Source organism: Salvelinus namaycush, chromosome 26 (assembly GCF_016432855.1).
Source record: "Salvelinus namaycush isolate Seneca chromosome 26, SaNama_1.0, whole genome shotgun sequence".
In the NCBI taxonomy this organism is placed as follows: domain Eukaryota; kingdom Metazoa; phylum Chordata; class Actinopteri; order Salmoniformes; family Salmonidae; genus Salvelinus; species Salvelinus namaycush.
This window is the reverse complement of record NC_052332.1, coordinates 39,888,855-39,911,723: the sequence shown is the minus strand read 5'-3', so window position 1 is coordinate 39,911,723 and position 22,869 is coordinate 39,888,855. Positions and strand designations below refer to the sequence as shown.

The 22,869-nt window shown below is 47.2% G+C and overlaps 1 protein-coding gene across 4 annotated transcripts in view; it reads left to right on the top strand.

Annotated features, from left to right (window-relative positions):
* Positions 1-22,869, top strand: part of arfip2b (ADP-ribosylation factor interacting protein 2b) — a 61,798-nt gene that overhangs the window by 4,733 nt on the left and 34,196 nt on the right. For 2 of the 4 annotated variants that reach the window (XM_038965423.1, XM_038965426.1), the window contains exons 2-3: positions 14,625-14,721; positions 21,174-21,206. In XM_038965423.1, coding sequence (XP_038821351.1) covers positions 14,635-14,721; positions 21,174-21,206 — 120 coding nt within the window. In that variant the 5' untranslated portion in view covers positions 14,625-14,634. The remainder of the gene's footprint in view (positions 1-14,624; positions 14,722-21,173; positions 21,207-22,869) is intronic. The other 2 variants (XM_038965424.1, XM_038965425.1) reach the window with 2 other exon arrangements.

Here is a 22,869-nt window from a genome sequence, read left to right as displayed (position 1 = left end):
CTAGGCTAGGCTACTTTGAAAGAAGGCTAGGCTAGGCTACTTTGAAAGAAGGCTAGGCTACTTTGAAAGAAGGCTAGGCTAGCCTAGGCTACTTTGAACGAAGGTAAGCCATTGCTTCTTTAAAAATGACATAAAGCGTCCAGGTTGTAAACAGTTATATGGCGAGTGATGTGCGTTGCGTAACAGACGCTGGCCTTCACTCTCCCGTCTTGTGACCATTTGATCAAACCGTGCCTCGTTGACAGAATCAAGCCTTTAGACGGCAATGTTAATCATCCTTCCTTATACTCGTCAAACATGTCTGATGTTTTTAGCTTATATTTATGTAATTAAAAGTCTCATTTATAGTTTGGTTACATTTTTCTGGCGCCTCCCTTATGTCAGCATAGGTTTGGACATGGAGGCTGTCACCTACACTATGACATGGAGGCTGTCACCTACACTATGACATGGAGGCTGTCACCTACACTATGACATGGAGACTTATTTATCTACATGACAAATACATCTTAATATTATTTCAGTGTTGGCCTTTCTGATCCAACTCTGATCGGAGTAATTGATTGAAATTGTGATTTAAAAAAACGTTTTTTTTTTTTTTTTTTACTTCTCCATTCAGACAAATTAAATCTCTTCTTGTTGTCCTACTATTTAAAAACCAGCTTGTTCCAGACGAGGACAAGCGTTACTGTGAGGCCGTGTACGACTGCATCACTAACTACAGGTAACTGCCAAAATAAACAAAACATTTAAGTAAATTATACAATGATATTGAAAGCAGGTGCTTCCACACAGGTTTAGTTCCTGAGTTAATTAAGCAGTTAAAATCCCATCATGCTTAGGGTTATATATATTTAAAAAAATGCCCAGTTGCTCATTATTTTAGCTACCATGGCTACAAGAAGAGATCTCGGTGACTTTGAAAGAGTCAAGTCACCAGATCTCAACCCAATTCAACACTTACAGTAGAGTCTGTAGCGGTACCTAAGACTGTATTCTGTCACCATCAACAAAACACCAAATGATGGAATTTCTCGTGGAAGAACGGTGTCACATCCCTCCAATAGAGTTCCAGACACTTGTAGAATCTATACCAGGGTGCATTGAATCTGTTCTGGTGGCTCGTGGTGGTCCAACACCCTATTAAGACACTTTATGTTGGTAGTTACCTGTAGCGACCAATGACAAATGATTTTGATTGTTCCATTTTCCTTGCGAAGCATTACAATGATGCCTAGGTGTAGCCTGTCTAAATCAATGGGCTACAAAATATGTGGTTTGTGGGAAGCCTCTCTCTCATATCTCTCTTAATCACAAGTAGTTTTCTTAAAGTGTCAATCAGCAGTTGAAACTATAACAAAGCGGGACTCCCCGCCCCTGGTTCGGTAAAAAGCTAGAGAAATGTAACCACTCTCAAATTCGTAGACAGAGCTATGGGTTCAAGGACTGACCAATCAATGATCTTAAATTGTGTAGTTTTAACCATGTTTTGAGGCTATATATTGTTTTACATTTTATTTGTTTTACAAACAATGGAGTAAAACAAGTTTTATATTTTGGGTTCTGATGTTAAATGACAGTGGAACTAAGCTCATGAGGCATTTATAAGTTATATTCTTCAAAAATCAATGGGTACATATCATTCATTTATTTAAGTCCAAAAATAGATGTAGCAACTGCATATTGCCTCTTTTAAAGACCAGCTGATCTGAAGTCAGTTATAGTTAGTGATGGGGTTCCATACTGCTCTGTGCTTTAAAGACCAGCTGATCTGAAGACAGTTATAGTTAGTGATGGGGGTTCTATACTGCTCTGTGCTTTAAAGACCAGCTGATCTGAAGTCAGTTATAGTTAGTGTTGGGGTTCCATACTGCTCTGTGCTTTAAAGACTAGCTGATCTGAAGTCAGTTATAGTTAGTGATGGGGTTCCATACTGCTCTGTGCTTTAAAGACCAGCTGATCTGAAGTCAGTTATAGTTAGTGATGGGGTTCCATACTGCTCTGTGCTTTAAAGACCAGCTGATCTGAAGTCGGTAACATCTGCAGTTTTCCCTTTTTTATTAATTTTAATTTTTAAGCTCAAACCGTATAACTACATGCCCGGTCTGTTAAAGAGAAGGACTTGGCTATTCAGTCGTTTTTCTGTCCCACCATTGATGGTAATCTCATGCACAGTGGAATAACGAGTGTTTACCATTGAGATTGTTTATCAGCTGCACATCAGTCCTCCTGAGACATGGAGTGTTCCTAGCGGTTGTCATAGTGACGGGACAGAAACAGCCTTGCTGAAAGGACACAACTAGGCTATCTTCTGTTTTAATGTAGAGAGCCTCTCTCTCTCTATCTATCTTCTGTTTTAATGTAGAGAGCCTCTCTCTCTCTCTATCTATCTTCTGTTTTAATGTAGAGAGCCTCTCTCTCTCTATCTATCTTCTGTTTTAATGTAGAGCCTCTCTCTCTCTCTATCTATCTGTCTCCCCCCCTTCTCTCTCTCTCTGTCCCCCCCCTTCTCTCTCTCTCTCTATCTTCTGTTTAATGTAGAGAGAGCCTCTCTTCTCTCTATCTTCTGTTTCATGTAGAGAGCCACTCTTCTCTCTCTCTCGCTCTCTGTCTCCCTCCCCTCTTCCCCCCCTTCTCTCTCGCTCTCTGTCTCCCTCCCCTCTTCCCCCCCTTCTCTCTCGCTCTCTGTCTCCCCCCCCCCCCTTCTCTCTCGCTCTCTGTCTCCCTCCCCTTTCTCCTTCTCTCTCGCTCTCTGTCTCCCTCCCCCCCCCCCTCTCCCCGTGTCTCTTTTGTATTGCCTAATTGTTTCTGTCGATTTTTATTCCACAGTAAGTAGGACTTTTTGTCGGGCCGTTTTGAAAAGATCAGAAAAGGTTCTGTTTTAAATGATTAGACATGCAAATGGCTAGGGCTGGGGTGTATTCACTAGAAACCAAACGGAAGCAAACGTTTTGCAACAGTGTCCTACTAATGAATGCACCCCTGGCCTGGATCAGTGGTTGGATCTTGGCCACATCGCCACGTTGCTCTTTTTACCAGCAGCTCCCTGCCTGCCTGCCTGTCTGTCTCTGTCTGTCTCCCTGTCTGTCTGTCTCTGTCTGTCTCCCTGTCTGTCTGTCTCTGTCTGTCTCTGTCTGTCTCTGTCTGTCTCTGTCTGTCTCTGTCTGCCTGCCTGCCTGCGTCTGCCTGCCTGCCTGTCTGCGTCTGTCTGTCTGCGACAGTGGATACATCAGTGTGTGTTTTGTGTCCTTACATTATAATGCGTAATAACCATTTTTATCCTATTGTCATCCAACTAAAATGACCACACAGGCTGCAACCAACCAACCGACCGACGGCAATGAAGCAATGACTAAATATGAAAACCAACCGCTCCTCAATATGTCCACTGGCTGAACTGACTACAGTCTGACTGCTTATTCTTTCTTTCTTTGAAGCCATCAGTTGAGTCATAAACCAGGCTATGTAATTAGTGGCCAGGGGTTGGTTCCCGCCCTAGGCCTACACTGCAAGGAGAGAGATTCTCCCTCAACCTTCCCATTTCATATACAGGTCCAATGTAGCTCTTTCCTCAGAGAAAATGTCTTGATTCTAGCCCTACCATTCAAAATACCAAAATGATATATATATTTTTGCTTTCTATCTTGTAAGCCGCATTTTTCCATTTATTAAGCGTTATCGTGGGGGCTGTTCTAAAACTGGGCTACTTGCAGACCGGACCGTTAACCATTTGTTTAAAGCTACCGGGTAGCTTACTGAACGGGAAGCTCCTGGTAACATTACCGGGTAGCCTACTGAACGGGGGGCCCCTGGTAACATTACCGGGTAGCCTACTGAACGGGGGGCCCCTGGTAACATTACCGGGTAGCCTACTGAACGGGGGGCCCCTGGTAACATTACCGGGTAGCCTACTGAACAGGGGGCCCCTGGTAACATTACCGGTAGCCTACTGAACGGGGGGGCCCTGGTAACATTACCGGGTAGCCTACTGAACGGGGGGCCCCTGGTAACATTACTGGTAGCCCACTGAACGGGGGGGCCCTGGTAACATTACCGGGTAGCCTACTGAACGGGGGGCCCCTGGTAACATTACCGGGTAGCCTACTGAACAGGGGGCCCCTGGTAACATTACCGGTAGCCTACTGAACGGGGGGGCCCTGGTAACATTACCGGGTAGCCTACTGAACGGGGGGCCCCTGGTAACATTACTGGTAGCCCACTGAACGGGGGGCCCCTGGTAACATTACCGGTAGCCTACTGAACGGGGGGCCCCTGGTAACATTACCGGTAGCCCACTGAACGGGGGGCCCCTGGTAACATTACTGGTAATGTCAAGGAAGGTTGGTGTCCTGCCCTACACAGCCAGTAGAGAGACAGACATAGTGGATGATGTTATCTTTAATGTGTGGGCGGAGCAAGGAGCCAGTGATCTACCCTCCATACACACATAGCATTTTAACTTGGCAATATCATATTAACATTGTGTAAACAATCAAAGGCTTCAGTGTTTCCTTCCAATCTAACGAAGGGTGTTATTTTGTTAGATTTTCAACAGTCGGCAGCAATTTTCTTTTGGGGGGGGGGGGGGGGGGCAAATCCTTTTTTTTCTTGCTGTTTTTTTAAATAGGTTTCTGAGGGGGTTTTTTCACTCTCAAAATCATTTATATATATTTGTTTTATAATAGAAAACTGATCAAATTCGAGGAATGCCAAAACAGTAAAGGGTTTCCCCAAACTAACTTCTCAATTTAAGTGTTGACAGCAAAGAAGGCCTACCTGGCAGGATGATACCTGGCAGGATGGTACCTGGCAGGATGGTACCTGGCAGGATGATACCTAGCAGGATGGTACCTGGCAGGATGGTACCTGGCAGGATGATACCTGGCAGGATGATACCAATGATTTGTATCCATTGGATGGGCATTTGTTTTGCAAACTCTGCCATCACACGTACAGTGTGAAGTACAGAAACACTGCTAGCCAGCGCTTTTGCTACTGTAGGTGCGCAATTGAGCATTGTTGTGGATTTAGAGCAGCAGGAAGATTAGATTATTCCCCCCAAAGAATGTGATAATTGCTAACGGGAGATTTCACATGACTTGGCCCGGGGTGCAGCCATGGGTGGGCCTGTGAGCGCTTAGGCCCACCCACTTGGGAGCCAGGCCCAGCCAATCAGAATGAGTTTTTCCCCACAAAAGGGCTTTATGACAGACAGAAATACTCTTAATTTCACACATTATTTATTAAAGTATAGAGAACAGTCTAATGGGTGCCGATATTGTAACTTGTGAATGATGCCCAGCGTTTGCCGTCTGAGACAAGAAACCGTTCGTGCCTTTTTGTTTGCGGGCCACTCCTTTCAAATCGTAGTCGCGAGCGTCACGTAGCCGAGCCCAGAAGCCTATATCTTTTGCTAAAGTTTTTTATTACAACTAAAGTGGCCCAATAACTCTAAATGTAGCCTATAGTGGCAGGACCCCTGGTATATGTTTGGAGAGACTACAGAACCTAGTGAAACGGCTTATAAGTCCAGTCATTGTGTGAAAACGAGAGTTTTGACCGTCCACTATTTTAAAAAGTGGATTCCAGGCTTCCTCCTCCTAGATTTATTGCTAAATTCTTAAAAATTAAGCACATTTATCAATCAATCAATCAAGTTTATTTTATATAGCCCTTCGTACATCAGCTAATATCTCGACGTGCTGTACAGAAACCCAGCCTAAAACCCCCAAACAGCAAGCAATGCAGGTGTAGAAGCACGGTGGCTAGGAAAAACTCCCTAGAAAGGCCAAAACCTAGGAAGAAACCTAGAGAGGAACCAGGCTATGAGGGGTGGCCAGTCCTCTTCTGGCTGTGCCGGGTGGAGATTATAACAGAACATGGCCAAGATGTTCAAAATGTTCATAAATGACAAGCATGCTCAAATAATAATCAGGAATAAATGTCAGTTGGCTTTTCATAGCCGATCATTAAGAGTTGAAAACAGCAGGTCTGGGACAGGTAGGGGTTCCATAACCGCAGGCAGAACAGTTGAAACTGGAACAGCAGCAAGGCCAGGTGGACTGGGGACAGCAAGGAGTCATCATGCCCGGTAGTCCTGACGTATGGTCCTAGGGCTCAGGTCCTCCGAGAGAGAGAAAGAAAGAGAGAAGGAGAGAATTAGAGAGAGCCAAGATGTTCAAAATGTTCATAAGTGACAAGCATGGTCAAATAATAATCAGGAATAAATGTCAGTTGGCTTTTTATAGCCGATCATTAAGAGTTGAAAACAGCAGGTCTGGGACAGGTAGGGGTTCCATAACCGCAGGCAGAACAGTTGAAACTGGAACAGCAGCAAGGCCAGGTGGACTGGGGACAGCAAGGAGTCATCATGCCCGGTAGTCCTGACGTATGGTCCTAGGGCTCAGGTCCTCCGAGAGAGAGAAAGAAAGAGAGAAGGAGAGAATTAGAGAGAGCATACTTAAATTCACACAGGACACTGGATAAGACAGGAGAAGTACTCCAGATATAACCAACTGACCCTAGTCCCCCGACACAAACTACTGCAGCATAAATACTGGAGGCTGAGACAGGAGGGGTCAGGAGACACTGTGGCCCCATCCGATGATACCCCCGGACAGGGCCAAACAGGAAGGATATAACCCCACCCACTTTGCCAAAGCACAGCCCCCGCACCACTAGAGGGATATCTTCAACCACCAACTTACAATCCTGAGACAAGGCCGAGTATAGCCCACAAAGATCTCCACCACAGCACAAACCAAGGGGGGGCGCCAACCCAGACAGGAAGATCACGTCAGTAACTCAACCCACTCAAGTGACGCACCCCTCCTAGGGACGGCATGAAAGAGCACCAGTAAGCCAGTGACTCAGCCCCTGTAATAGGGTTAGAGGTAGAGAATCCCAGTGGAGAGAGGGGACCGGCCAGGCAGAGACAGCAAGGGCGGTTCGTTGCTCCAGAGCCTTTCCGTTCACCTTCACACTCCTGGGCCAGACTACACTCAATCATATGACCTACTGAAGAGATAAGTCTTCAGTAAAGACTTAAAGGTTGAGACCGAATCTGCGTCTCTCACATGGGTAGGCAGACCATTCCATAAAAATGGAGATCTATAGGAGAAAGCCCTGCCTCCAGCTGTTTGCTTAGAAATTCTAGGGACAATTAGGAGGCCTGCGTCTTGTGACCGTAGCGTGCGTGTAGGTATGTACGGCTCGGAAAGATAGGTAGGAGCAAGCCCATGTAACGCTTTATAGGTTAACAGTAAAACCTTGAAATCAGCCCTTGCCTTAACAGGAAGCCAGTGTAGGGAAGCTAGCACTGGAGTAACATGATCAAATTTCTTGGTTCTAGTCAGGATTCTAGCAGCCGTATTTAGCACTAACTGAAGTTTATTTAGTGCTTTATCCGGGTAGCCGGAAAGTAGAGCATTGCAGTAGTCTAACCTAGAAGTAACAAATGCATGGATTAATTTTTCTGCATCATTTTTGGACAGAACATTTCTGAATTTTGCAATGTTACGTAGATGGAAAAAAGCTGTCCTTGAAACAGTCTTGATATGTTCGTCAAAAGAGAGATCAGGGTCAAGAGTAACGCCGAGGTCCTTCACAGCTTTATTTGAGACGACTTTACAACCATCAAGATTAATTGTCAGATTTAACAGAAGATCTCTTTGTTTCTTGGGACCTAGAACAAACATCTCTGTTTTGTCCGAGTTTAAAAGTAGAAAGTTTTCAGCCATCCACTTCCTTATGTCTGAAACACAGGCTTCTAGCGAGGGCAATTTTGGGGCTTCACCATGTTTCATTGAAATGTACAGCTGTGTGTCATCCGCATAGCAGTGAAAGTTAACATTATGTTTTCGAATAACATCCCCAAGAGGTAAAATATATAGTGAAAACAATAGTGGTCCTAAAACGGAACCTTGAGGAACACCGAAATGTACAGTTGATTTGTCAGAGGACAAACCATTCACAGAGACAAACTGATATCTTTCCGACAGATAAGATCTAAACCAGGCCAGAACTTGTCCGTGTAGACCAATTTGGGTTTCCAGTCTCTCCAAAAGAATGTGGTGATCGATGGTGTCAAAGGCAGCACTAAGGTCTAGTAGCACGAGGACAGATGCAGAGCCTCGGTCTGACGCCATTTAAAAGGTCATTTACCACCTTCACAAGTGCAGTCTCAGTGCTATGATGGGGTCTAAAACCAGACTGAAGCATTTCGTATACATTGTTTGTCTTCAGGAAGGCAGTGAGTTGCTGCGCAACAGCTTTTTCAAAAAAAATTGAGAGGAATGGAAGATTCGATATAGGCCGATAGTTTTTTATATTTTCCGGGTCAATTTATCCGCTTTCCAACCGGTGTAGCCCACCTGCATATTAAAACAGTAGCGGCAGGTAACCTCCATTCACTATTTGCAGGCTATGGATGTATTTTAAAAAGTGATTCCACACATATTAGTAGGTTATATGTCAAGGTCAGATTAAGACTCCTCTCCATTGTGGTCCACATATCACTTCATCTCAGCAGCATTCAGTAATAGAGGATTCATTAGTGTTAGCTGAGTTATGTGTATGTTAGTTCTCAGTAGGCTAATTAAATGTGCTGAGTGGTGTGTGTGTGTGTGTGTGCGTTCTCAGTGGTGTGTGTGTGTGTGTGCGTTCTCAGTGGTGTGTGTGTGTGTGCGCTGAGTGGTGTGTGTGTGTGTGTGCGCTGAGTGGTGTGTGTGCGCTGAGTGGTGTGTGTGTGTGTGCGCTGAGTGGTGTGTGTGTGTGTGTGTGTGCGCTGAGTGGTGTGTGTGTGCGCTGAGTGGTGTGTGTGTGCGCTGAGTGGTGTGTGTGTGCGCTGAGTGGTGTGTGTGTGTGTGTGTGCGCTGAGTGGTGTGTGTGTGTGTGCGCTGAGTGGTGTGTGTGTGTGTGTGCGCTGAGTGGTGTGTGTGTGTGTGTGTGCGCTGAGTGGTGTGTGTGTGTGTGTGTGCGCTGAGTGGTGTGTGTGTGTGTGCGCGCTGAGTGGTGTGTGTGTGTGTGTGTGTGCGCTGAGTGGTGTGTGTGTGTGTGTGCGCTGAGTGGTGTGTGTGTGTGTGTGTGTGTGTGAAGTGGTGTGTGTGTGTGTGTGTGTCCATGTGAAGTGGTGTGTGTGTGTGTGTGTGCGCTGAGTGGTGTGTGTGTGTGTGTGTGTGTGTGTGGTGTGTGTGTGTGTGTGTGCGCTGAGTGGTGTGTGTGTGTGTGTGTGTGTGCGCTGAGTGGTGTGTGTGTGTGTGCGCTGAGTGGTGTGTGTGTGTGTGTGCGCTGAGTGGTGTGTGTGTGTGTGTGTGTGTGTGCGCTGAGTGGTGTGTGTGTGTGTGTGTGTGTGCGCTGAGTGGTGTGTGTGTGTGTGTGTGTACATCTGAGTGGTGTGTGTCTACATCTGCTGTGGTGTGTGTGTGTGCGCTGAGTGGTGTGTGTGTGTGGGTCAGGGTTTCTGTTAGGAAAATGTGCCGCCGGACAACGTGACCGGGAAGATTTAAATTTACCGGACATTTTTGATGAATTTACCAGACACATATGCATTGGGGTGTGTGTGTGACCCATTAGGGGTCGTCCACCTACGGCGTTCAGAATGACAGGCGTCACATTTTAGATGATGCTAATTCATTTTAACAGAACGTTCAACTCCTGTAAGAAAGCAGCCGGTAACACGTCATTTTCAAACATTTACCAAACTGTTATTCATGGGGAGAAAAGGAAAAATACACATAACACCAGCGTATACGACAGAGATGGAGGGGGGACTCTTTCTAGAAACGGGTGAATCTAAAGATGCAACGACTAGGAAGAGTTGCTCATATGACTTGTCCATTTTGTCTTCTGGCCAACGGAAGAAGGAAGTTGATCTGAAAACCAATAGAACAGGAGAAAGAGGAAGGAAGTTGATCTGAAAACCAATAGAACAGGAGAGAGAGGAAGGAAGTTGATCTGAAAACCAATAGAACAGGAGAGAGAGGAAGGAAGTTGATCTGAAAACCAATAGAACAGGAGAAAGAGGAAGGAAGTTGATCTGAAAACCAATAGAACAGGAGAGAGAGGAAGGAAGTTGATCTGAAAACCAATAGAACAGGAGAAAGAGGAAGGAAGTTGATCTGAAAACCAATAGAACAGGAGAGAGAGGAAGGAAGTTGATCTGAAAACCAATAAAACAGGAGAAAGAGGAAGGAAGTTGATCTGAAAACCAATAGAACAGGAGAAAGAGGAAGGAAGTTGATCTGAAAACCAATAGAACAGGAAGGAAGTTGATCTGAAAATCAATAGAACAGGAGAGAGAGGAAGGAAGTTGATCTGAAAACCAATAGAACAGGAGAGAGAGGTCGGTGAGCGGTGGCAAAAGGCCTAGTTGATTTATTGAGTTGCGGCTGTCCAGTGGAAAAACATCTCAAATATGTGAAGACAATGTGTCTGGAGTATCATTTTAACAATGTTGAACGAAGGGGAGGGGGGTGTGGCGAAGATATAGGCTATAGTCACGTCTCTCTCCAGAATGCTGGGCTCTGCTCTCTCCAGAATGTGTGGGCTCTGCTCTCTCCAGAATGTGTGGGCTCTGCTCTCTCCAGAATGTGTGGGCTCTGCTCTCTCCAGAATGTGTGGGCTCTGCTCTCTCCAGAATGTGTGGGCTCTGCTCTCTCCAGAATGTGTGGGCTCTGCTCTCTCCAGAATGTGTGGGCTCTGCTCTCTCCAGAATGTGTGGGCTCTGCTCTCTCCAGAATGTGTGGGCTCTGCTCTCTCCAGAATGTGTGGGCTCTGCTCTCTCCAGAATGTGTGGGCTCTGCTCTCTCCAGAATGTGTGGGCTCTGCTCTCTCCAGAATGTGTGGGCTCTGCTCTCTCCAGAATGTGTGGGCTCTGCTCTCTCCAGAATGTGTGGGCTCTGCTCTCTCCAGAATGTGTGGGCTCTGCTCTCTCCAGAATGTGTGGGCTCTGCTCTCTCTAGAATGTGTGGGCTCTGCTCTCTCCAGAATGTGTGGGCTCTGCTCTCTCCAGAATGTGTGGGCTCTGCTCTCTCCAGAATGTGTGGGCTCTGCTCTCTCTAGAATGTGTGGGCTCTGCTCTCTAGAATGTGTGGGCTCTGCTCTCTCCAGAATGTGTGGGCTCTGCTCTCTCCAGAATGTGTGGGCTCTGCTCTCTAGAATGTGTGGGCTCTGCTCTCTAGAATGTGTGGGCTCTGCTCTCTAGAATGTGTGGGCTCTGCTCTCTAGAATGTGTGGGCTCTGCTCTCTAGAATGTGTGGGCTCTGCTCTCTCCAGAATGTGTGGGCTCTGCTCTCTAGAATGTGTGGGCTCTGCTCTCTCCAGAATGCGTGGTCTCTGCTCTCTCCAGAATGTGTGGGCTCTGCTCTCTAGAATTTGTGGGCTCTGCTCTCTAGAATGTGTGGGCTCTGCTCTCTAGAATGTGTGGGCTCTGCTCTCTAGAATGTGTGGGCTCTGCTCTCTCCAGAATGCTGGGCTCTGCTCTCTAGAATGCGTGGGCTCTGCTCTCTCCAGAATGCGTGGTCTCTGCTCTCTCCAGAATGTGTGGGCTCTGCTCTCTAGAATGTGTGGGCTCTGCTCTCTCCAGAATGCGTGGGCTTAGCCAATTCTTCCACATACATTGTTTCATGTGAATTGTTTGACTTTTTATTTTATATTTTGATCAGTTCTCCATTACATATGTCACCAGTAGTAAATGTACCGTTAATCCCTGTCATTTGTTTACATTACTAATTTGGCCTACAGTCATTTACCGTTGTCATTCTCGGAGTGGCGACGTTGCTACACTTGTGAGGGGAAAAAATGTGGGTTTATTTCATAACCATCATTTATGAGTTGTCCATTTAAAAAAAAAAAAATGTTTTTCCCATTGTCTTTTTGTTTGTAGTGCTCTGTGTGAGAAACAAGCATGGGTCTGGTTTCTCTGTCTTGTTAATGTTGAGGGAGGGAGCACGAGCCTGAGCAGCGTAGAAGTAGCCTACCCGGCCTGCTGCGCACAAATGCAGGAAAGTACCCGTTTTGGGGATGTTTGATATCTGCTTGTAATAAGCTAAACTTCTGTCATTTTTCTTTCTTTACCTCACACAGTAAGTCAACGAAGTGTGTTTTTTTTTTTTTTTACATCCATTGTGAACGATAGCCTAATACTTCCTCACAGTAGGTCTATTTTGAAAAAAATCTTTCCAACAAACTCCCCCTCGATAATCACCAAGCCTCGATGTGAAAAGACTAAAATATCATCTGATGATCCCATATATCCAGTGGAAACGCGTCATGAAATAGTTTTCTCTTTGTAAAAAAGACCAGCTGTCTGTGCCAAGCTCACTAGAGCAGGAAGCTCTGAGCGTCTGGAAACCAGGCTGGTTTTACTCTGTCTTCATGGATCCAGTTGATTGATTTGATACAATATTGCACTTCACTAGCGATAGCGCAAGTCAAAAATAGACAACTAGAAAGGGAGGCAGACAGGCGGAGCGGAGAGATGAACGGGATTGGAAAGAACCAGAATTCATCAGCATATTTTCCACTTTTTTTATTTTTTATTTGTCTTGCTTTATATTTTAATTAGTTGACGATAGAAGTTATTGGCCAACGACTGCATTGGCCATTGTCTCTGAGTTCTCATTTAGGGACTTTTAGCCGTTAATGATCACGGTGTATCAATGTGTCCAAATGGCATAGGCTGGTGCTCTCGCATTTAGTTGAATTTTAACTTTGACATTTAAAAAAAATAATTTTAATTCAGATTTTTATGAGTAACCACGTGACAATGATTTTTGGGAAACCTAAAACGCTATTATTGAAATGAAACTGTTCAAAGAAAAATGGCCGTTTTTATAAAGTCAGAACTGATATAAAGAGTGGTAGAAATGCTCGGATAACTTGTAACGTTATGCTTCCCCCAAACTGGAAACTCGCACATCGCCTACATCTTCCATAACATAAATTGCTTTCACCTTTCCAAGGTCAGACATGCCTCCATAACATGAGGTAAAACATGTCAGGGTTTAAAACAAGGAAGTATGTTTTTGAAAATGCAGCTTCCAGCTCACATTGTAAAGTGGTGACATGACGTGATAGTCTGCCGTTGCTTTTCTCCCTGTCAATTTGGTCGGCAACAATTTTATGTATCAGCTTTAACTTTTTGGGGGTTTTTTTACAGCCAAAAGACGGCAATTTACCAGCTAACGGAAACCCTGGTGTGTGTGTGTGTGGTGTGTGTGTGTGGTGTGTGTGTGTGGTGTGTGTGTGGTGTGTGTGTGTGTGTGTATAGCGTTAACAGACTCTTTTTTTAATGTAGTCCAATAGAGCTGAATGAATGAATGGTTGGCCACTTGGAACAGCGGGTACACTGGCCTTGTTATATACATACACACCATGACAACGCCTTGTTTCATGTGCTGAGAGTGAGACATTCTCTGTGAAAAACGCATGTCTATCGAAATGCATTTTCTCATCTCGGCCCTACATAGACAGCAGCATCATCTGCCCTACATAGACAGCAGCATCATCTGCCCTACATAGACAGCAGCATCATCTGCCCTACATAGACAGCAGCATCATCTGCCCTACATAGACAGCAGCATCATCTGCCCTACATAGACAGCAGCATCATCTGCCCTACATAGACAGCAGCATCATCTGCCCTACATAGACAGCAGCATCATCTGCCCTACATAGACAGCAGCATCATCTGCCCTACATAGACAGCAGCATCATCTGCCCTACATAGACAGCAGGTGCCTGTGGTTATTGTGTTCTGTCTTTGACTAATTCCATGTTTTCTCTGTCTCTCTGTCTCTCTCTGTCTCTGTCTCTCTCTGTCTCTCTCTCTGTCTCTGTCTCTCTCTCTGTCGCTCTCTCTGTCGCTCTCTCTGTCGCTCTCTCTCTCTCTTGTCTCTCTTGTCGCTCTCTCTCTCTCTTGTCTCTCTTGTCGCTCTCTCTCTCTCTCTGTCGCTCTCTCTCTCTCTGTCGCTCTCTCTCTCTGTCGCTCTCTCTCTCTCTCTGTCGCTCTCTCTCTCTCTCTCTGTCGCTCTCTCTGTCGCTCTCTCTCTCTCTCTCTGTCGCTCTCTCTGTCGCTCTCTCTGTCGCTCTCTCTGTCGCTCTCTCTGTCTCTCTCTCTGTCGCTCTCTCTGTCTCTCTCTCTGTCGCTCTCTCTGTCGCTCTCTCTGTCGCTCTCTCTGTCGCTCTCTCTGTCGCTCTCTCTGTCGCTCTCTCTGTCGCTCTCTCTGTCGCTCTCTCTGTCGCTCTCTGTCGCTCTCTGTCGCTCTCTGTCGCTCTCTCTGTCGCTCTCTCTGGCTCTCTCTCTGTCGCTCTCTCTCTGTCGCTCTCTCTCTGTCGCTCTCTCTCTGTCGCTCTCTCTCTGTCGCTCTCTCTCTCTCTGTCGCTCTCTCTCTCTCTGTCGCTCTCTCTCTCTCTGTCGCTCTCTCTCTCTCTGTCGCTCTCTCTCTCTCTGTCGCTCTCTCTCTCTCTGTCGCTCTCTCTCTCTCTGTCGCTCTCTCTCTCTCTGTCGCTCTCTCTGTCTCTGTCGCTCTCTCTGTCTCTGTCGCTCTCTCTGTCTCTGTCGCTCTCTCTGTCTCTGTCTCTCTCTCTCTGTCTCTCTCTCTCTGTCTCTCTCTCTGGTGTAGGACAGATAGTATGCTGAGTAAAGCGGCCACTATGGAAATCCCTATCAACCGCAACGGAGACACGGGGACGCTGCCGGAGGATGACAGCCTTGAACAAGTGAGTCACACACCCCTTCCATAACTATTGACCCTGACTTAGCAGCTCTTTCTGTCCTACCACAGGAGTGCTGTAGACTGGTCCCAGATCTGTCTGTTCTCTTGTCTACTCCTTTGCTGTCATTGTCAAGCAGCACAAATATACTGCACTCAGGATAGACGTGATGCGGGCGACAGTCTCGGACCCCTTGACTTTTTACACATTTTGTTACGTTACAGACTTATTCTAAAATGGATTAAAAAAAAAAAAATATTATCAATGTACACACAATACCCCATAAAATGACACAACAAAAACAGTTTTTTGACTCAATCCTGTATCGGACATCTACGGACAATTCCTTCGACCTCATGGCTTGGTTTTTGCTCTGACATGCACTGTCAACTGTGGTACCTTAAATAGACAGGTGTGTGCCTTTCCAAATCATGTCCAATCAAGTTGGATGCACCTGAGCTCAATGTAGAGTCTCATAGCAAAGGGGCTGAATACTGATGTAAATAAGGTATTTCTGTTTTTTACACAAACACAAATTTTCGAACCTGTTTTTGCTTTGTCGTTATGGGGTATAGCGTGTCGATTGAGGAGTTTTATTTATCTAATCCATTTTAGAATAAGGCTGTAGTGTTACAAAATATGGAAAAAAAGAGAAGGGGTCTGAATACTTTCCGAATTACAACATATCACTCTCATTCAACACAGTCGCATAAACCATGATTTAATCTCTCTGTGTTTTTGTGCACAGAGGTGGTCTTGGGTTGGCTGTTTACCAAAACATAGCAGGCGTAACAGAAACGTCTGAAACTAGATAGTCTACGTACTGGCTTTGACAAGGAGAAGAAGATAACATGTCTGGGGGAGGTTCTCTTCTGCACTGTTCAACCAATCCAGTAAACGTGGAGGAGGAGTTAAGATGGAACGTCCCCCTTGTAAACGTCCACAAGCGGAAGTCACGTCACGGACTCTCTTTCCATTGTTTCCCTTGACAACCGGGAACAGAGGCTCCTCTCAATCCTATTTGGACTAGAACCCCCCCCCCGGCGTTATCGTCGTGTACGTTTTATTAGGAGCACACAGAAAGTGTACGACCTAGTCTCATAGTAACGTGGAATAGTTTTCTCAAAGTTAATTTGGGCTGGTAGAGCAGCCTCTGTGTCCGAGTGAACTTTCTCTGGTATGTCACCTGTTGCACTTCCACGGTATCCATGGGAACGTCTAGTTGTATTAACAGGTGGCGTGGCTATTTACGGGCCTTCTAGCCAGGCTATGTTTGTTTTTTGTCTCTGTGGGTGTATGTGAGAAATTGTTCGGGAGGTATTGCCTCACCAAGTTAACAGTGTGGTAAGAGTCCATTCAGGAATAAGGTTGGACTTGACGATCCTGATAAATGTAAAGGAAACCGTTGAATTCCATTGTAAAGAGTTCTCAGTGCAAACCGTGACGTAGGCTACAGATCTCTTTTAGTAGTGACTCGTTTAGAAGGTGGTCCCTCTGGTGTTATTACGGCTGTAAACTATTCAACTTCTAGCTATGCAAACATGTTGATGAGATCTGTAGCCTTTTACTGCCCTAGATTAGAGATGAAGTGAGTGGAATGAGGTGCGATGGTTGTGTCCGTGTGTAACCGGTTCTGTGTGTTCTTAACAGCCCGCCCTAAAGCACACCTTGTTGAGCAAACACTACCCAGGTTAACAGGGACTGCAGATCCGGGAGGGAGGGAGGGAGGGAGGGAGGGAGGGGGGGGAGGGAGGGAGGGGGGGAGGGGTAGGGAGGGAGGGAGGGAGGGAGGGAGGGAGAGGGGGAGAGTAGGTTAACAGGGACTGCAGATCCGGGAGGGAGGGAGGGAGGGAGGGAGGGAGGGAGGGGCAGGGAGGGAGGGAGGGAGAGGGCAGTAGATGGAGAGGGGGAGAGTAGGTTAACAGGGACTGCAGATCCGGGAGGGAGGGAGGGAGGGGTAGGGAGGGAGGGGGGCAGGGAGGGAGGGAGGGAGGGAGGGAGGGAGAGTAGGTTAACAGGGACTGCAGATCCGGGAGGGAGGGGCAGGGAGGGAGGGAGGGAGGGAGGGGGGGAGAGTAGGTTAACAGGGACTGCAGATCCGGGAGGGAGGGAGGGAGGGGCAGGGAGGGAGGGAGAGGGCAGTAGATGGAGAGGGGGAGAGTAGGTTAACAGGGACTGCAGATCCGGGAGGGAGGGAGGGAGGGAGGGAGGGAGGGAGGGAGAGTAGGTTAACAGGGACTGCAGATCCGGGAGGGAGGGAGGGAGGGGTAGGGAGGGAGGGGGGCAGGGAGGGAGGGAGAGTAGGTTAACAGGCTGGCTCACGATCTGGACTGGAAGCGTCTTCCTTTGTTAGCCAGTCCTTTAGTCAAACACTCCAGACACGCAGACAGACTGTAGGCCCACAGTAAAGCTGCATCCCTATTCGTGTAACCAGGGCCCGTAGCCACTGTTCCAAAGTGCTGGACGCAGCCTAGCAGTGTGTTGAAGGAGGATGTTTTTTCCATCAGGGGTCAAAGAGTCAGGGTTATTTATTGTTCCTAGCTGAATATTAACATACGTTGTCATAGCAACAAGGCCTTTGTTTTCTTTCTTTCCCGAAAACTGCTGTAACTTTGTCCTTGGAGCGTTAACCTAGTCCAGTTGTTCTCCGTTATTACTGGGCTGGTCCAGGCTGCTGGTCTATCCTGCTGGCCCAGGCTGCTGGCCCAGGCTGCTGGTCTATCCTGCTGGTCCAGGCTGCTGGTCTATCCTGCTGGTCCAGGCTGCTGGTCTATCCTGCTGGTCCAGGCTGCAGGTCCAGGCTGCTGGTCTATCCTGCTGGTCCAGGCTGCTGGTCCAAGCTGCTGTTCTAGGCTGCTGTTCTAGGCTGCTGGTCTAGGCTGCTGGTCTAGGCTGCTGGCCCAGGCTGCTGGCCCAGGCTGCTGGCCCATCCTGCTGGTCTATCCTGCTGGTCTATCCTGCTGGCCCAGGCTGCTGGCCCAGGCTGCTGGCCCAGGCTGCTGGCCCATCCTGCTGGTCTATCCTGCTGGTCTAGGCTGCTGGCCCAGGCTGCTGGCCCAGGCTGCTGGCCCAGGCTGCTGGTCTAGGCTGCTGGTCTAGGCTGCTGGTCTAGGCTGCTGGTCTAGGCTGCTTGTCCAAGCTGCTGGTCCAGGCTGCTGGTCTATCCTGCTGGCCCGGGCTGCTGGCCCAGGCTGCTGGCCCAGGCTGCTGGCCCTGGCTGCTGGTCTAGGCTGCTGGTCTAGGCTGCTGGTCTAGGCTGCTGGTCCAGGCTGCTGGTCTAGGCTGCTGGTCTAGGCTGCTGGTCTAGGCTGCTGGTCTAGGCTGCTGGTCTAGGCTGCTGGTCCTGGCTGCTGGTCCAGGCTGCTGGTCCAGGCTCCTGGTCTAGGCTGCTGGTCCAGGCTGCTGGCCCAGGCTGCTGGTCTATCCTGCTGGCCCAGGCTGCTGGTCTATCCTGCTGGTCTAGGCTGCTGGCCCAGGCTGCTGGCCCAGGCTGCTGGCCCAGGCTGCTGGTCTAGGCTGCTTGTCCAGGCTGCTGGTCCTGGCTGCTTGTCCAGGCTGCTGGTCCAGGCTGCTGGTCCAGGCTGCTGGTCCAGGCTATATTAACCCTGTTGTAGTTAAGGATGTGCATTTGAAACAATGTCTGTGTTGGAGTAGCCTAGTCATGTTAAAACATTATTTTAAGTAGTTTGCATGTGAGGGAGTTTTTGTGGTTTCTGTGATCTTACTGTAATCCTTCCAGTCGTCTGTCTGGTGAGCATGTCAGCGGGGTGGCTGTTTTGGAAAGGGTCTCTCTCCTGTAATCTGATGCCCAGTGTTGCACTGTCTATGGTGTAACGCAGGGAGGGCCGTCTATGGCGTAACGCAGGGAGGGCCGTCTATGGCGTAACGCAGGGAGGGCCGTCTATGGCGTAACGCAGGGAGGGCCGTCTATGGCGTAACGCAGGGAGGGCCGGTCTGAGGCGTAACGCAGGTAGGGCCGGTCTGCGGCGTAACGCAGGGAGGGCCGGTCTGCGGCGCAACGCAGGGAGGGCCGGTCTGCGGCGCAACGCAGGGAGGGCCGGTCTGCGGCGTAACGCAGGTAGGGCCGGTCTGCGGCGCAACGCAGGGAGGGCCGGTCTGCGGCGCAACGCAGGGAGGGCCGGTCTGCGGCGTAACGCAGGGAGGGCCGGTCTGCGGCGTAACGCAGGGAGGGCCGGTCTGCGGCGTAACGCAGGTAGGGCCGGTCTGCGGCGTAACGCAGGTAGGGCCGGTCTGCGGCGTAACGCAGGTAGGGCCGGTCTGCGGCGCAACGCAGGGAGGGCCGGTCTGCGGCGCAACGCAGGGAGGGCCGGTCTGCGGCGCAACGCAGGGAGGGCCGGCCTGCGGCGCAACGCAGGGAGGGCCGGCCTGCGGCGCAACGCAGGTATTTACTTTCTGAACAGTTAGTCATATATATATATATGTGTGTGTGTATGACACCATAGAGAATGATAGAGGACTCTTTTTTTGTATCTGTCCATTAAGGAAACTGTGAGGTTGTATTCTGAACAGGAAATCATATAAGTGTGAAAATACCCTAAATTAAAAGGTGACATTCTATACTGTGTTCTTTTCAGATTAGGGTTGTACTGATACTAGAATCGCGATATTCGGAAGCGGACAGTTTCTTGACCCCCCCCCCCCCAAAAAACGTTCTAATGTTGCAAACAAAAAGCCTTCGGTTGTCAGCACTCTTTTTTTAAGGACCAATTGAGTTCAGTCTGTTTTGTGAAGAAGAAAAAAAAAGCCCATAAATGTAGTTTTGTAGTATCGTAATACTGCTATCATGACAGCAGTTCAGATCTCATGTCTTGGTATCGTCAACATCAAGGTGATGTTCAGTTACCAAAACGTTGTCGAACGCTGCAGATAGAAATGCCATGAATAGAGCGTACCACGATTCCATTGGTCTACATGTCGGAGAGGCATGTTTGTTCTATATCACATATCTATCTATATCTGAATGTTCCCGATGCATTCTGATCTGCTGAAGGGCCCAGACTTCTCCATGGGTCAATCATTGATTAGTCAACCAATAGACATTGTAATGATGTTGCTCTGTCATTGGATAATATCGGCCAATACGAATGTTATACCAGTGCTAATAATCATATCTATTTTCTGGGGTTGATTTATTTATATATACATACATACACACTAGATGACTGACAGGGGTTTTGAAGCCACCGTGCCTCCATCTTGGCTCTCTCCCACCATTTGTTTTGAATCCACCGTGCCTCCATCTTGGCTCTCTCCCACCATTTGTTTTGAAGCCACCGTGCCTCCATCTTGGCTCTCTCCCACCATTTGTTTTGAAGCCACCGTGCCTCCCTCTTGGCTCTCTCCCACCATTTGTTTTGAAGCCACCGTGCCTCCCTCTTGGCTCTCTCCCACCATTTGTTTTGAAGCCACCGTGCCTCCATCTTGGCTCTCTCCCACCATTTGTTTTGAAGCCACCGTGCCTCCATCTTGGCTCTCTCCCACCATTTGTTTTGAAGCCACCGTGCCTCCATCTTGGCTCTCTCCCAACATTTGTTTTGAAGCCACCGTGCCTCCATCTTGGCTCTCTCCCACCATTTGTTTTGAAGCCACCGTGCCTCCATCTTGGCTCTCTCCCACCATTGTAAAACATATATTTTGTAAGCTTTAGAAATGCATTTACTGATGTCTCCATCTATTTTGTTTTTTTTGCCATGTTTTATTCTATTACAGACACCTTACTGCATAGTCTTTTACATTCTATTATGTGAGCTAAACATACAAATGTAATATGAAAAAATATATACCATTTTCCTTAAAGTATAATTATTTGAAAGTACTAATGCTACAGTCCCCACTACAACCACAAAATACGTAAATGCACGTAATTTTGTCCTTGGAACTTATACTGTGTAATTCCATTCCTTCCTATGGAGGACTGTTTTCCTGAGGAGAGACAATATGGCCGACCGGTGGCTTCAAAGCATCTCCATGGCCAATCATTGTTTAAAACTTTGATTTCCTAGCCTGAGTGCCAGTCTGTTTGGGTTATCACACCAACTCCATGAGACAATGGCATCTATAGAGTAAGCAAGAGAGCCAACAGATCTGGGAGCAGGTTACTGACTTCCCCATATCACTATATTCTGTAGCCCATCAAGAGAACTAACAGATCTGGGACCAGGTTACTGACTTCCTCATATCACTATATTCTGTAGCCCATCAAGAGAGCCAACAGATCTAGGACCAGGTTACTGACTTCCTCATATCACTATATTCTGTAGCCCATCAAGAGAACTAACAGATCTGGGACCAGGTTACTGACTTCCTCACATCACCATCAAGGCCTATTGTTGGTTTCCTTTTTGCATCCTGTCGTGATTCAGTTACACATTGTCATTTTTTTCCTTCTTTTTTTTTCTGTCTGTCTCTTTATTTCTCCCCCCTCCATCTGTGTCCAGGTTGCTAAGCTACAGTGGAGCTTAGATGAGAAGGTAGGGAGTTTCACAATCACCAGGGTGAGAAGGACAACACTGTGTGTGTGTGTGTGTGTGTGTGTACACGTACTATAGATTCAAGCAATGCCACCTAATGTTTTGTCACGTTGTCTGACTTGCTGAATGAAATGGGTCTCGTAGTCATTGCAACAAGCACTATGCGTTACTTAACATGGCTGCTAGGCTGCACATGGTGTATATATTTTATAAGTTGATGACAAAGCATTAGGCAGGTTGACTGGATCTGTGTGTTGTGATTTTGACCCCCCCTCCTCCTCCACTAGGCTAACTCTGGTCGAAGGTCTGTCAAATCAAATCGAATCAAAATGAGGACGTGTCTCGGGGGCTCTACAATGCCACCATTGTACTTGCATATCCACCTAAATAGTTTAGCTGTGTGACCTGTGAATTGTTTTTTATTTAGGAGCAACTTTGCGACTAGAGAAATGTTAAACATTCTATTACCTCATAGTTTTCATTGCGCTCCTACATTTCTTTGTGTGCTCCTACATTTTCCAACTTAAGGGGCACACGTGCTCCTTGTAAAAAAATACCCACTTTATTACCGACTCCTGTGATAATGAAAACATATCGTAATTTAGGCTAAAAGGGGGCGATGCCATAGAGAAGGATAGAGGACTCTTCTTTGTATTTGTCCCATTATGGTGTCTGTTAGAGCACAGGCAGGGCCTTTGAGGTCATCTCCATTTTGAAGTAGTCACTTTTTGTTCTTCTACTATTTCTATGAGTTGGTAAACAAAATGAAAATGTGCATACTGCCTTTATACTGTTGTCTGAACAGGTATAAAGACAAGGTTGGTGATTTACTGCCCCCTGGAGGGTGTTGTCTGAACAGGTATAAAGACAAGGTTGGTGATTTACTGCCCCCTGGAGGGTGTTGTCTGAACAGGTATAAAGACAAGGTTGGTGATTTACTGCCCCCTGGAGGGTGTTGTCTGAACAGGTATAAAGACAAGGTTGGTAATTTACTGCCCCCTGGAGGGTGTTGTCTGAACAGGTATAAAGACAAGGTTGGTGATTTATTGCCCCCTGGAGGGTGTTGTCTGAACAGGTATAAAGACAAGGTTGGGGATTTACTGCCCCCTGGAGTTATGGAATGTTTCCTCATGAGTATAATTCATTGGCTGTTGACCTGCATGGAATTATGTGATCCTTTCTTAACCCATAGGAAGTCCAACCCAGTTGACTACTTCAAAATGGTGTAAGTCCTCAATGGCGTTGCCCATGCTCGAACTTCCTTTAGGGTGACTAGAGTCCTCTATTTGTCTTTATGGGCAAACCCATGTTGGTTTGAGAGACGTTCTTCTCCCTCAGTGGTTCTAAACTAACGACAACACATAGACCTTGTTTAACAGGTTTTTATTCTCAACAGGAAATCCATTGTTTTTGAAGTGCTGTGTATTGCTGCCTGTTCCAATGGATTTACTGATTCTAGTGTGTGTCTGCTTGTATATACCAGGGGTCTCCAACCAGGCAAGCTACCAGTAGCTCGCAGGTGACCTATGACAATTCTGAAAGTACCTGGCAACTTTCACGTCTTCCACTGCAAACCGTCATAAACAAATTACACGTCTTCCACTGCAAACGGCCATAAACAAATCTCACAAGTATCAGACACCACAAGCTCCTATCTAGTCAA